Source organism: Phaethon aethereus (genome assembly GCF_964289735.1).
Source record: "Phaethon aethereus genome assembly, chromosome: 6".
NCBI classification, from domain to species: Eukaryota; Metazoa; Chordata; class Aves; order Phaethontiformes; family Phaethontidae; genus Phaethon; species Phaethon aethereus.
Window position 1 is genome coordinate 40,044,078 of NC_138580.1, and position 14,297 is coordinate 40,058,374.

At 42.6% G+C, this 14,297-nt stretch overlaps 1 protein-coding gene across 1 annotated transcript in view; it reads right to left on the reverse strand.

Moving 5' to 3' along the window:
* The window catches only part of ABCA12 (ATP binding cassette subfamily A member 12), a gene marked incomplete at both ends in the record, with an annotated part of 86,882 nt that overhangs the window by 25,728 nt on the left and 46,857 nt on the right, over nt 1–14,297 (reverse strand). Inside the window, 11 exons of the mRNA XM_082001738.1 lie at nt 516–740; nt 2,389–2,549; nt 2,947–3,143; nt 3,791–4,009; nt 5,562–5,739; nt 6,500–6,655; nt 7,362–7,496; nt 7,598–7,667; nt 8,441–8,770; nt 10,103–10,217; nt 12,812–13,127. Coding sequence (XP_081857864.1) covers nt 516–740; nt 2,389–2,549; nt 2,947–3,143; nt 3,791–4,009; nt 5,562–5,739; nt 6,500–6,655; nt 7,362–7,496; nt 7,598–7,667; nt 8,441–8,770; nt 10,103–10,217; nt 12,812–13,127 — 2,102 coding nt within the window. The remainder of the gene's footprint in view (nt 1–515; nt 741–2,388; nt 2,550–2,946; nt 3,144–3,790; nt 4,010–5,561; nt 5,740–6,499; nt 6,656–7,361; nt 7,497–7,597; nt 7,668–8,440; nt 8,771–10,102; nt 10,218–12,811; nt 13,128–14,297) is intronic.

The following is a 14,297-nucleotide window of genomic DNA, read 5'->3' on the forward strand; positions in this document are numbered from 1 at the left end:
TTGTCCTCATACGGCTGCTACATGACTACTGAGTAGATGTAAATGAAGCTGCATTTCAGCTCAGGCCCTACATAACGCTACTCCCTCCACACCCACAGCACAAAGAGCAGCACACAGACAGCTCTCCCTGCACGCCACCAGTGACGAAACAAGGAGGGCTGTTTCCCTGGGATATTTTCCCCTCTAGCCTCCGACAACCCCAGCTGCCTCCATGCTGGGACTGTGCACAATTTGTAGGGTTTACACTATGGGAGCATGCTGGGGAAGCAGCTGAGCACACACAAAAGGCACCTGAGCTGCACATGGGATGGGCTTTTACAACACCAAGTTGGGCAGGAGTGTGGATCTGCTTGAGGAAAGGAAGGCTCTGCAGAGGGATCTGGACAGGCTGGATCAATGGGCAGAGGCCAACTATGTGAGGTTCAACTGTCTAGCCCCAGAAAGCAGAGCTACACACTGCTGTGAAGTTAATCTCCCTAATATTTCATTAAATCGAGTGGATCCTGAGCTCATACCTCTTCCACAGTTGTGTTTGAAATCCCGTAACAACCAAGGTGGAGATCACTCAAGCTGGTATCAAGGGCTCTGAGAAGCGCCTGGTAGGCCCCTGAGACTGTGGACTTGAAGGGAGGAAGGACGTACACAAGCTCTCCACCAATATCCTCCTTGAGATAAGCCTCTGGGAGGTGGGACTGGATCAAGGAGGTCACTGCTGCGGTGTCACACTCCTCTATCATGTTCTGAAAAAGGAAGAAAACACTCTGTGGTCACTGAGAGGACTGCAAGGTCAAACCTCTTACTGCAGGATTTAGCCCAAATTCTGTCCCAGAGCATAACTGGTATGTGATCTCAGTCCAGGTATGCAACATTTCAAGCTAAGTAGCAAAAGGAGACAAAAGGGGGTTTCTGGCCCTTGAGGAAGAAGTGTAGCACTGTGCCCATCTTGGTCCATCCAAGACCCTGCTGGGCTCCCTCTGTCTACTGGGATTGGGCTGAATCAACCACTTTGAGCTAGCTACAGCATTCGTAGTACAACAGATAAAAAGCTTAACCACAAGAGACCTGACACCCAAACTCCACTGCCAGCACAAATACTCTCTTTTTCCCATTAAAAACAGGCCTTGCATATGGGTCTGTTTTCATTTTCCCTATCTATACTGCCAGCAATTTGGAAGAGGGACTGATCTTTTACAATGTCTGTACGTTACTCTGTGTGCTAGGGCTACCAACAGCACTGCAATAAATGCTATCAAGAGCAGAGTTTTCCCCGCCTTGTAAGCAGAACATTTTGCCTCAGGCCAGATACTATCGATGGACTCTTCCCATCTGCTTTATTTCTCTGAACTCCAGAATTCACACTCTGCACCTGACCTTGCCTTTAACCCTCAAGGAGACTCTGTTCTTTTTCAACAAAGCAGAGCACTGACATTCCTGTTTTCCAAGGGCTGCGCAGGCTCGTCTGGTGGCCCCACTGGGGAGCCTCCCCCTGCTTCAAGGGAAGCAGGGGCTACATCTTCTCTTAGCATCTCTCACTGAGAAGCAGTGCGCTCACATCCAGATCCTCAGTAGTTCTTTAATGCAACTACCATCCTTGGATCTGTCACTCAGCTCTTGCCAATATAGCCATAAGTGCCTGCATCCCTGAACAAGCCTTGATGGCCCCCCTCAGAGACAAAGCTGCTGAGAGCTCTAGCTCAGCTCCATGCAGGCTCACAAACAGATGAATCTCTGCCTCTGCCCCTGGTAGTGCCTGCTGTGGTGACCGTGCTCATGGGACACGAAAGATAGCTAAGGCCCAGCAGGGAAGGGAGGATAAAAAGGACTGCATCGTGCACCTGGGATACAGGAGGCTCAAGTTCAGACCTCTGCCTTGTCTATTAATGCTGCAAGGCTTTGTGTAGAGGGGCTGAAGTTAAGACTCCTGTGTTTTGGGGAACTCTCCACATAGGCTGTCTTTCTGAAGGAAACTTATTTATAAAACAAGCATGTGAGTTCCAGCATGAAACTGGCAGAGCGAGACAGAAAGCAGAGTGCACTGTAACCCAGGTATCTCAATGGTTGGGGCATATGAAAAAACAATCTTACTGGCAGCCCAAGGAAACAGTCCAGCATGTTCTTGAACCTGTGTGGCCAAAACCAAGGGTTTCAACCCAAAACACATCCCACTTTCACTTGGGCATAAAGTGGTTGCATAAAGAAGTTACTCCATGAAAGTGAAATTATACTGAAACAACCATTCCACTGCAGACACCTAAGACTGAGAAGAAACTTCTGCAGTGTGCTTCATTTCTGTGGGACACTATGGCTTGCCTCCCTCCTTCCTGTCATATGAGTGACTCAGTTTCCCACTCAAGATGCTGAAAATTTAGGACCAACTCAGACACAAACCTTCTTTTTTGTGAGTGTCAGGTGGTATCCATCACCAAATGTTTCCTTGAGGTAGAATGGTGAACCACAACATTTGAGCCCTCCATGCTCTAGGAAGGCAATTCGGTCACTCAGAACTTCTGCTTCATCCAAGTGATGTGTTGAGAGAATGATGGTTCTGCCTGGAAAACACAAAGCTGATGTCAGCCACCACAGAATAAACATGCGTGATTACATCAGACAGGTGAAAGCTATGCTGAATGAGGGGACAAGGTATCAGGTGAAAATCGACTGTGCTTTTTTGTATTTATTAGTGAAATCAGATGAAAGGCAACATTGGAGAGAAGCTGAAAATTACTGTATTGTAAATTGTGTATTATGGTAAAGTGACTTTTCAAATGACACTGTGAATTTACAGAAGCCAACCAGGATGCACTCAGAGGGCTTGCAAAATCCCAGTCTCCCCCAATTTGTTCTCTGTGGTCTCCAAACCCCACAGTTCAAAGCTGCCAATACCATATTTGCAAAAGTGACACAAATCACATCTGCCATGGGCAGCATCTCATCTCATCGTGGTACCTTTTTTATTCTTGGAGATAATTTCCCAAATACTTCTCCGAGAGCATGGATCCACCCCTGTGGTTGGTTCATCTAGTATCACCACCCTTGATCCACCCAGCAGAGCAATAGCTATAGATAACTTCCTCTTCATCCCCCCGGACAGGGAGCCAGCTAGCTTGTGACGATGGCTGTACAGTCCAGTCTCCTTCAAAGTCCTTGAAAACAAAGAAAAAACAACACCCAAAGGTTGTCCTTCAGCCATCTTTTAAAAGCAGGGAATCTGAAAATACCCCAAAAACCATAACTGTAAATGAAAAACTGCTCAAGTATGGACTGCTCTACTGAATGGTCACTGTGCAGGGAGATGATTCACCCTGTAGCTCAATCACCACGATTTTAATTTAAAATATTTTTTTAGGATGTTTTCAAAGTTTCCACCTGACAAGTCAAGGTTAAAGGCTCAACCTCATCAACAGAGAACACCAAGATCCAAACTCCCTGGGATGTTCTGGCTGCTTCACTTCTCTGCAGAATGAATAAAGCTGACATCATCTTTGTGACTGGCTGATTAAACCTCTTTCTAGGGAAAATTGTAAAGCAGCAAGGACCATACCCTCAGGCCTATAAATTCATCTCCGAAGAATTGCCACAGAAGCTTGTAAGCCCCCTGGAGAAGAGACATTGTTTTCTTACAGCCACAGATACCAACGCATTCCTCTAAAACCAAAGCGTTACTTGAACTCTACATTGGGTCTGCAACAGTCCTCAAAACCATTCATTTCAGCTTTGCAGTGGTAATGGCACTACCACACAATAACTTCGACAGCCCTCCCTCCCTTTTCCAACTCTGTTATTTTTATACCTCTTCACTTCTTGGTAAAGCTCCTGTTTACTCCAGTGAGGGACTTTGATGTACCCGTAGAGCAGTAGGTGTTCCTTTGTGGTGAGGTAGTTAAAGAGCACATCGTGCTGCATACACACCCCCATGTTTTTCCTGATAACTTCCTGGTCAGTCCTGATGTCTTTACCATACACAAAGATAGTACCTGATGATGTAGGGAACAACCCAGTCAAAATAGATCTGAAATGGAAACGTAAATAGAAGTTAGAAAAAAGGAGAAAGCCGTAAGTAATTTTTTCACACAGTCCTGTACATATCATCACTTTCAAAGTTTCCATACATCACTACCACACTTCTTCCAGCCATAGACCACTGACCATCGCTGCTTCTGCTCTCTGCCCCTGCTTTGGCAGAGTGGTGGCCAATTAACATCAAGGAACATCCTCCTGCCCCTCTGCGGGAACGTGAGGGCAAGTACCAAGCTCACACGCTGAACTCTGGTGGCTTGTCACATGTATTTTTATCTTCTTCAGCCTTCCCCTCCCTAAGTCAGACTACTGCGTCCCATACATCAATACTCATGAATGCCCTTGACTTCCAATTTAATCACTGGGAATCCATATAATGCAGTTACTCTTCATTCTTTGTCTGCAGTATCCAGACAGCCTCATATTGCCAACCACAACAGAGACTGAAAACCACATCTTCATTTTACTAACCACATCAGAGCATAGAAACCCGATTTCACTGCCATTATTAAGACAAAATGGGGGGGGGGATGATTCAAAATGGGGGATGATGACCAGACACATCACAGTGGGCAGCACTTTCATCTAGTTCAAGCAAATAATTACCTACTTAGCAATACCCAACAGACCTGAGTCAAACAGCCTCTGCTCGGAATAACTACTTGCACATTATACAGGTCATTTTTGGTGCTGTCCTGCAGGGACTAAAGGGAGAAGATGCGTCCCAGACTGCCCTTCTCCTTTCCCAGAGCTTGTCTCTCTCCTGGGACTTTTAACCATCATTAAAAAGGAAAGAAGTAACTTGTGACCTTACTCAGGATTTGAAGCCTGCACTGTTTCAAGAAGCCATTATACTTTTCTGTATATCACCTTTGCCTACACTTTGCAAAGAGGATATGAGATGAATTGATAATAAGCTGAGATGAAGTACACATCTGTCTTAACGTTTTTGGCTCTTCTGAGGCTTCGATTTATCAGCTTAATGTTGCTTTCAGAGTGATGCACATACATATCAGTGGAGAAATCAAGTTCTACAGGTCTGTTTTAGTGCTGTTATCTAACAACTCAAATAATAATTTATAAATGGCAAGGCTGGAAGGGCTGAAAGGCCAATGTATTAACCCACTGTCATTCCAGCCCAGCCAACACATGAGTTTGTACAGCTGAAATATACCTTTATTAAACTTTCTTGCTAATATAATTTCAGCTTTGGTGTGTGCAGAAGCTACCCACAGCTTTCAGAATAACCTAACCCCAGGCACCAAAACGTCATAGAACAAAATGCTACAACAGCTGTGATGCTGTGTATTACAGGTATCCTACCAGACCAAAAACCATGTTCCTAAACAGAAAAGACCCTTTAATTCTAATAGATGAAGCAACTGCTGAGGTCATCCACGAGCAAGATAAAACTACAAAAGAGATTTGGCCTAATAAAGCATCTTAGTCTCCTAACATTGCACAGCCCCACTTGCTCTCTCATTCACCCAATCATGCCCCACAGTATACAAAAAAACCCCAAAGCAGTTTTAAAGGATACGCACATGGTTGTAGTTTTCCCGGCTCCATTGTGTCCCAGCAGGGAAGTGATATTCCCTTCATAGAAGTTGAGGCTGAGGTTGTCCACTGCAGCTTTGGATCCATAAACCTTTGTTATGCCACGGAGGGAGACTCCCAAGGTGAGATCAGTGGGCTCCGGTTCCAGGTGAGGAGGAGGGGCACCTTTGAAGAGTCAGAGGACAGTTACTGCACTGCAGCAGGTTTGTGCCACCTTTTTCCACCTCAGAGATAAGTAGGGCTTTTAAAAACAAAATAAAGCAAAAGTAGGTGCCTTTCAGCTAGGAATGTAGAGAATATTTCACAGGATCTGTATCATTTTGAGCTCTCTGGGATTTCTCCTTTTTACTTCTGCAGCTTCTAATAACGCCTGACAATGAGCATTAATCACTTTTGAAAAGGTCTCATATTGAGATGTTTCGGAGCACCTAACTTAATTTATACTAAGCAAGCAAAAATTAAGAGGACATACAGCAAAACTACTGAGTTATTGTCAGCTAGGTAGAATCAGCAAGCTTTTATGTGTGATCTCAGATTATTTTACAGGCTAAATATTTAAAGAGATGAACAAAGAAGCACACATCCCTTTTGCCAAGTGGAAATCTGTATTTACACAAACAAAAGTGTACTTCTACACAGAGCATTGCAGAGTGAGATATATGCATCTAAGGTAACTAGCAAACAAGAACACACACAAATATACATATGAGTACCAGTACCGGACTTCCACACCAAATAGGAAGAACAAGTATAATTTAAGAGCCAAATCTCCATTCACGTAAGTAACAGCTTCCAATTTTTCCTGTGCTGCAAAATAAGGATCAGTAGAGAAATGTGCTTTCTGAGCATGGCACCCCTTTATAAATTTGGCTTCATTTCCCTAAAACGTAAGTTAGTATCGCTACCCCATCTAGCATTCACATACATATCTTATTGTTGAGGGTGGCTTCCTTCCTTAACATCAGCTTGGTGAGGAGAAGGCCTCTTCGTTCCGCATTCCAGAAGGGGAGGTAACTGTTGTATTCAACCCAGTAAGATGGAAGCAATGGGAAATACCAGGGAGCAGCCATGCCGTATCTACCTGCAAGGAGAAGAGGAATCTCCTTCAGGTATCTGCTTCTGCAGGAAGTATCACTACTGGGCTGCACTCAAAATAACAAAAATAAACGCCACAGAGGTCTCTCCCCTCTTGGTGTACTCATGTACCACTGATACTGGGTAGAGAATTTGCCCGACTGACACAATAGGAAGCATTTGCTAATTTGGTATTCTGAGTAACTTCATAGCTGGAGGGCAGGAGTACTTTACATTTTCCACTGGGTAGATTTCTGCATGCCAGTGGACTGCTTCATTAGGTGGGGAAGAAAAGAAAAAGACAAATGTACTGGCTCTTGCCCAAGGCAGGAATTACTTTTTGAAATCAAATGATATATGTAACGCAACACAAAAATCACTCAGCTGACAAATGCAGGCTAACATGCTGTGTTCTCATTTTGACTGAGCAGACCGCAAACACATCCTCCCATGTCCTTGGCTTCAGCTTCTTCAGGAGACCCATCTACCCACGTGTTAAGCAGAGGCACTCTACTTCTCCCTTGCTCTGCTCTGTCTCAGTTTCATTAATACTCTCAGACATCCATGAAGTCATACTCCCTTTGATCTAGAAGCAGAGATATCCTGTGTGTGCAGGCTGTCTTGCTGCCTGAATCATGGAATCGGCCAGTATTGTATTCACCATTTTCCAAAAGAGATGGTGCAGCACCAGCCTCAATGCTTTGTATCCTTACCTGGGAAAACATTCCTTATATACCATCCCAGGATGAAGTAAATGAAAGAGTCTATCAGAATGAGCCAGCACATCCAGCCGAAGGAAGTGTTGTCTCCAATCATTGGGGACTTATACATGTTGTCCCACTGCAGACCTGCAGAAAGAAATTTAGAAATACAAACAGAATCCATATCAGTTAATGACATGTCACAATCATGGGAGCTCAAAGCCTAGTTTTGTCTACAATAAACGTACCTATGCCCTGTGCCTCATATCGAGCAATGTATTGACTTGCATAACTGAACGCAGTTGGAGACAACAGACTCTGTGGAATAAACAAAATTGAAAACAAAGAACTTATGAATTAGTCTCAAAGAGAAATCAAGTCAGTCAACCAATCAGGTACCTCACTGGCTAGAAAAAATAGTGGGTTTCTTTCTCCACAGTGCCAAAGAACACTGGACCAAGCTTATGATGGGTGACACTTCTAGTGATGGGCTGTAATGTCTTCTTAAAGCCTGCCTGCCTTTTGCTTCCACACCCAGGACTTATCTCTCATACAGGGCTTTATTTTAGGCTTTTGAAATATAGGCTGACTTCTGGAACCTAGTACCTGACTACTTCTACCCTTGGTAAGAAACAAGACTTTACATCTATTTCCATGGCTAGGAATTGGAGATACATGAAACTGAAGGATGAGCAGAGCCACAAATGAGCAGAGCCAACCCGCCTTCCCAGTCCAGCTACCTAAGCTTCTTACTGAGACAGCCTCATTTTTCACAGTGCTTTTGCTTTGCAATTTGAAAGGGCAAAGCACACAGCTCAAGCCACTCCAATGCAACTGGCAGGTGGGAAACTCACTAAAATTCCACAAGTATTGCTTTCAGTAATAGTACACACTAATTCCAGGTCTCCATTAAACAGGCCGTGGCCAGCTCTCCTGTCATGTGCTATCATACCTGTCAACACCCACTGACAGAATTTAGAAAGGCACACAACTCACATATATTTGTGACACAAGCTATGCTAAGAGCTGAAGTTTATCGAAGGTATCTGCTTCCACACACATGGTCCCTGTTACTGAAAAGCAGAACTTACCAGTAGGCTCTTCACAGAGAAGCTCAAATGATTCTCAATGACGAGCAACACAATGAAGGGAAAGAAGGTGAGGATGTACACGAGACTGCCCACCAAGGCTGCTATGTTGGTGTTATTGAAGAAAACACTGATGAAGTAGCTCATGGCTATGATGGACAGGCTGTAGTCCATAAGGTACAGGAAAAGGAGCGCTGTGTTTGTTTTGGGAAGGATGTCACCCACTTTTAGAACAACGATGAGGAAGGTGACTGTAATTAGAAGGAAGATGGCGCACTCTATGAACCAGGCGATGAAATGGCTGCTGGCATTAACACCCATCATTTTCATGTACTACAGAGAGAAAGGTGAAAAAAAGAATCACAAATGACAACTGTCTATTAAGACATCTTTCTGCTGATATTGAACTATTTCTTTCTTCTGGACAGGGCATACAACCCAAACATGCTCTTTCACACTTTGGCATACTGCATGTTGATAACCAGGGAGAAACCATGCACTCACATTTCTGGAACGCCCTAGGTTTGCAAAGCAGTCTATTGCAAAAGAACTGCATAGACAGGATCTGCAAGTATGATGCATTGCAGCCCACAAGCTACAAAGCAAATTCTGCCTTAGATTTGTAATTTTCTGAAGCATTTTGGTTATTTTTAAAAATGATGCTAATTGATCCAGTGGCTTGAGTGTAAAAACCTCTTAAGTATCTTTGAAACCATTTCTCATACACCCCCAAGACAACAAAGAATAGATAAATTACCACAGTTATAAAGAAGCAATATTAATTTAAATTAGCTGATGATCAAGTCCACAAGACTTGTAGAAAACCGTAAGTTTGTATTGCTAAGTTAAAAAGAAACTACAGGTGCTAGCATCTTGTTGTTATTACCACACACTTAAAAAGGTTACTGACACCTTGTTCTTAGAGACAGTGAAACTGGGTTTCCTAAATTAGAGCAAGGGGCTGTCAGCTAGCCACCGGGGTTCACCCATTGTCAATCTCATCACAGTTCAGAGTGCCATTTCTTGGAAGTGTTTTTGGTGAATCAGTATTTGTTTCCATGGTACTGGAAAAAAAACCCAAATCTGCTCGAGCTTTTGTTGCTTGCTGAAGCTTCGTTTTACAAAAGTTCTTTGCTGCTTGTCTCTGCTGACTCTGTTCACACTTGAAACCTGAGTTAATTTAATAAATTCCCTATGTCTCAATGTCATTTCTTTTCCAATAGGCAACGTGAATGAAGAACTTCATTTCAGAGGAGCTGATGTAATATGTAGCACCTTCTGAAATATTAAGTATAATAACTTCAAGGATAGGAAATAAGTCACCTTTCATGTCTTTGTCCCCAATAGGTATGATTCAAAGTCAATTTTTAGAGAGCTTTAAATCTTCAGAAAACTTGTAATTTTGTGAGGTCCCCATGTTTCCAGTGTTCAGAACTGCAAAGCAATATTCTCACCACTTGAAGGGCAAATATCCTGCATTTCTACGGTTTTGAGCTTGGTCACAATGTCAGAATTCAAACACTGCAGGTCAAACAATAGGTATTTGGAATATTATTTTCCTTAATGCTTGTTTTGCTCCATTTAATATTGCACATGAGACATACTACCCACTAATAAGGAAAAATCTGTTTATAATTTTACATGCCCCAGAAAGTTTCACCATACCTCATAAAGCCTCAGATCTTTCTCTTGCACAAGTGTTTTAACAAAATCAGCTATAAACAGCACCCAGGCAGCCATCAGAGCAAATGGAAGAGAGTAGGTCACGCTGGTTAAGAACCTGTAAAAGGCAAATGCAGACTTTAGCTGAATATGAAATGTTCTGGGGATTAAGGCTTTATACAGAATATATTTTTCAGAATAATACTTTGGTACAGGAAAAGACATGCTTATATTTCAGAATATGGAGTATAATTAATAATTACAAAAAAGGGTATTTTGCCATTGCATCTGATTTTCTATTCATGAAACTCCTGACTGTTCAAACCCTTTTTTCTTTTTTTAAATCACAGAGGTATTTCCAGATGCATTCTGGAAGCTTTGCTCAGCAGGCAGCACTGGCAGGAGCAAGAACCACCACGGGTAGTGGCATCTCCTGGCTCTCTGATGGGGCGCATCCCATTTTGAAACATCACAGCAGCCAGCCATAATCCCCAGTTCTGTTAATAGATATAATGGCCAAATTTTGTTATCAGGCCATATTTCCTGCTGCCAGAGTTTGGATATGGGTGCTTCTTCTCAGAATGTCTGTCCTATTACTCCACAGGACAGGTATTACCGATTGAGGTCTACAACGTGGACTTCACAATTTTTGGCTCCTCGCTTTAGTTAAAACCTTCTTCCTGTGCCAAATATGTACAGAGAAAAGACAACAATGGCCAACAGTAAATTTCTCCTTTTGTGACATAAAGCAAGTTTTTATAGCAGCAGATTCACTTTGTTGTATCGACAGGGCTTATGCTTTCCTCTGTCATTCCTAAACCTGGCTTAAAAAAATAAACAGTGTTATTCCTGGGTAAAGTTTAATGTACAATAAGAGTAAGAAATTAATATGATTACATTTGTTTTTAATTTTTTTTAACCTGTAAAGCTGAAAGTTTTCCACAAACCAGTGCTTTCAGGAAATGCTTCCATGCAAATGAAGCCATATTTATAAAGAACAATGAAAAAGCATTTCAGTAGCTCTACCAGTTCTTCATTGTTTGGGTTTTTTTTGGCTACCACCTTCTGCATGATCTCTAGGCTATTAAAAATTCAGCATTTCCCAACACCTTCTGTGTACTGGCATATATATTGCCTCCTTTTCCCTACAGGATGGTAACTATGTGATAACAATCAATAAACAGTCATTTTATGATGACTTCTACTGGATGCAAATCCCTAGCCTTTAGGTATTTTAATAATTGAGCAAACTCACGTCCCACTGAACCTGAGGTGGGGAGGGAAACCCAAAGGCAAGCGGTTTTCTCAGCAGCCCAAGAACAAGAAAAGGAGCAGATAGCACTGTAGTAAATGCCTCCAGCAGCCAGTTAATAATTGTACAAAACTATCTCACAGCAATAATCCATGTATTTGCTGCAAGAAGCTGACACTTGGTCTGAATGCTTGCTGCATGCATACTTGCAGGCACTTTGCATGCTGTTACCCTAAGAAGAGATTATAGGTCCCCAACTCTCTTAAGTGACAGGAACTCTCTTAAGTGACAGGCTGACGCAGGAGGTTAATGGGTTTGCTATAGCTCCTATAGCTCCCAGATAACCTTTTAGCTCATGCAGTAGGCACAGAGGCTTTTCAATAGGAAGAGCTCTTAGGTCTAGTCTGTATTTTTGGTCCAAGGGAGACCCTCTTGTCAGGGCAGAGTGACCATCCAACCCACCAATACTATTTGCTGAACATCCTTCTGTATTTTCTGATGGACATGAAATTCCTTTCCTGTGTGTTTTCCACACAGTTTGGCCACCAGCTGTGGTCAGGGTAATAACTCTGAGGAAGTACCATGTTGCCAGCTTTCCGACGCAGAGCAAAATTGTCTTGCCAGAGGGGCAGGTCCTCAGCTGTGAGAGATTCGTTTCTCTATTGCACTTGGCAGAGATGCAGTTTATACTAGCTGCAGATCTGGCTCAAGATGAGTGGAAAGGAAGATGATCCAAAACAATTTGATCTGCTTCACCATTCAAAACTTATTCTGGTCTACACACAGTTCATGCTGTGCTGCTCTGTATAACAGGTTGTTAACCCTGGCAACTCAGTGCATAAAAAGCTTCTCTGTCCTCCACCATTATTGCAGAGATGAATGGTACAATTTCATCCTCCCTCTTACCCTTCTTAAGGCACCTGAGAGGCACCTGTATTGAGAACGATTCACTATACACTGAACATTAGCTAGAATCACTGGAATGAATGACAAATACCATAGCTGGATAGCAATCTCTAGGAACAAAGCTCATAAACCTAGGGACTCTTTTTTTGCCTAATAAATAAATTTTCTAAGTTTTTGCTGTATTGTCTGCACGTAAACACCTGCAGAAAAAGCCAACACTTATTTAACCCAAGTCCTGCCAACCCCAGTCTCAGTTCCACCATGTGTAGTAAAACAGACAGCAAATTTTACCTGCTGTAAAATCTATAGTTACCATGACAATTCAGGTACATACAGAGCACTGAAAACAAAAGATGAGGCAAACTAAACAGAGACCGTTTATATAGAGTCCAAAATTCTTTTGTTCAGACCTTTGAAAAAATAAAACCACGAAACGAAATGATTTCTATGTCATCTCAACATGGTATTAAGGGGACCAGTGCAGCTAGTGAACTCCACCAGTCAGACAAGATGAGCTTACACAAAGCACAAAGACAAAAGCCACACAAACTTACATATCCTTATTGTAGCAAGGGTATGGCATGGCCTGGACTTGAACAGCTATTTCCTCTGGATTCTTGCCAGTCTGTAACTCAATAATGGCTCTTTCAATGCTGTCCTGGATATAAATAAATGCCCGGCTGTAAATCTGGCTCTGGGAGGTGGAATTGTGTGGGCCCACTGTCCAGATACGCTCCCTTATTCTGTTGGTGGTTTGCGTGATCCTGCTGCTCATTCGGATGGTGTAGTTGAGCACAGGAGGGAGAGCTAAGTCCCCTTGAACTGAGCGTCCAGGGTTCCTATGGCTTGAAGGCAGCTTGAAAATGATACCTTGGAAAAGAAAGAGAAAAGGCTTTCCTTCAGAGTCGATAGCATGGGAACAGTGCACACAGATATGTAGGAACGCCTCATTTTTATAAGCCTTTTCTACATTACAATCCATCATTTCATTTCTTTGCTGCACACATAATGCTGGGTAGGCTGCTTATCAAGGGTCTGTAAGTGGAAACTGTACATCACTGCAGCTACTCGTACTTTCAAATGTGACCAATGATTCTGGGTGCGAAATACACCCCCAGAGCCTTTAAATCTTTTCCCACTGAGCACTCAAAAACCAAAGGCTCTCAAAATAACCACCTGCATTTGGAAAAATCTTGCTGTTAACGTAGACTGTCACGTATGTTAGGTATGTCACTCATCACATGGACCTCTCATGAACGTACCCAAAGGTACTCAGTAGAGCTCACATAGTGATACTGTAACATAAAAACCTCAGGAACGCGGTGTTGAAAATTGTTCATGACCTATAACATATTTTTTTGCCCACACAAATTCCTGCAAAGCTGAGATGTCTAAGAATATAAAAGCTTTGCGAGTTCCTGTCAGGAAATGGCATGCTGCAGATACAGTTTGACAGACAGGACTTTTTTTCCTTTAAAGTGTCTGTTTGAGGAGAGGCAATACCACAGTAGTTTTTATCTCCAGAATATTTTTCCTGATTATTACATATATAAGGCATACAATGGAATGGAGGGCAAACATGGAAGACAACTGCTTTTATGCAAATAGACAAATATTATCAGGGTCTGAAGTTCCAAGAAAATAAAAGGTTTCTACCTACTCCTCAATTATGAGGTATAAAACCAAACAGGTCACAGGACTTATAAGTAAATCCTAATTGAGAAGATATTGGTAATTCTTTAAAAATTAAGACACATTGGTATCATTCAAATTGATCTAAGTTCCTATTCTCTACTCCCCCCTCCTCTCCCTGCGGTCTGATCTGAAGCTGCAATCCGATCCCACAAATGTGAAAAGTGTGACTGAGAAAACCCAATATGATATTGCAGCGTTTGGCTGGAACATCAAGAGCTTTATGACCTTCTAATAAATTGAACTGTCTCGTATCTTGCTTGATTAAAGCATCTTTTCCCATGGGGGCCTGAAAGAAGGCAGCTGTCATGAAGATTTCCTAAGTGCAGTGAAATTATGTTCAAGCTG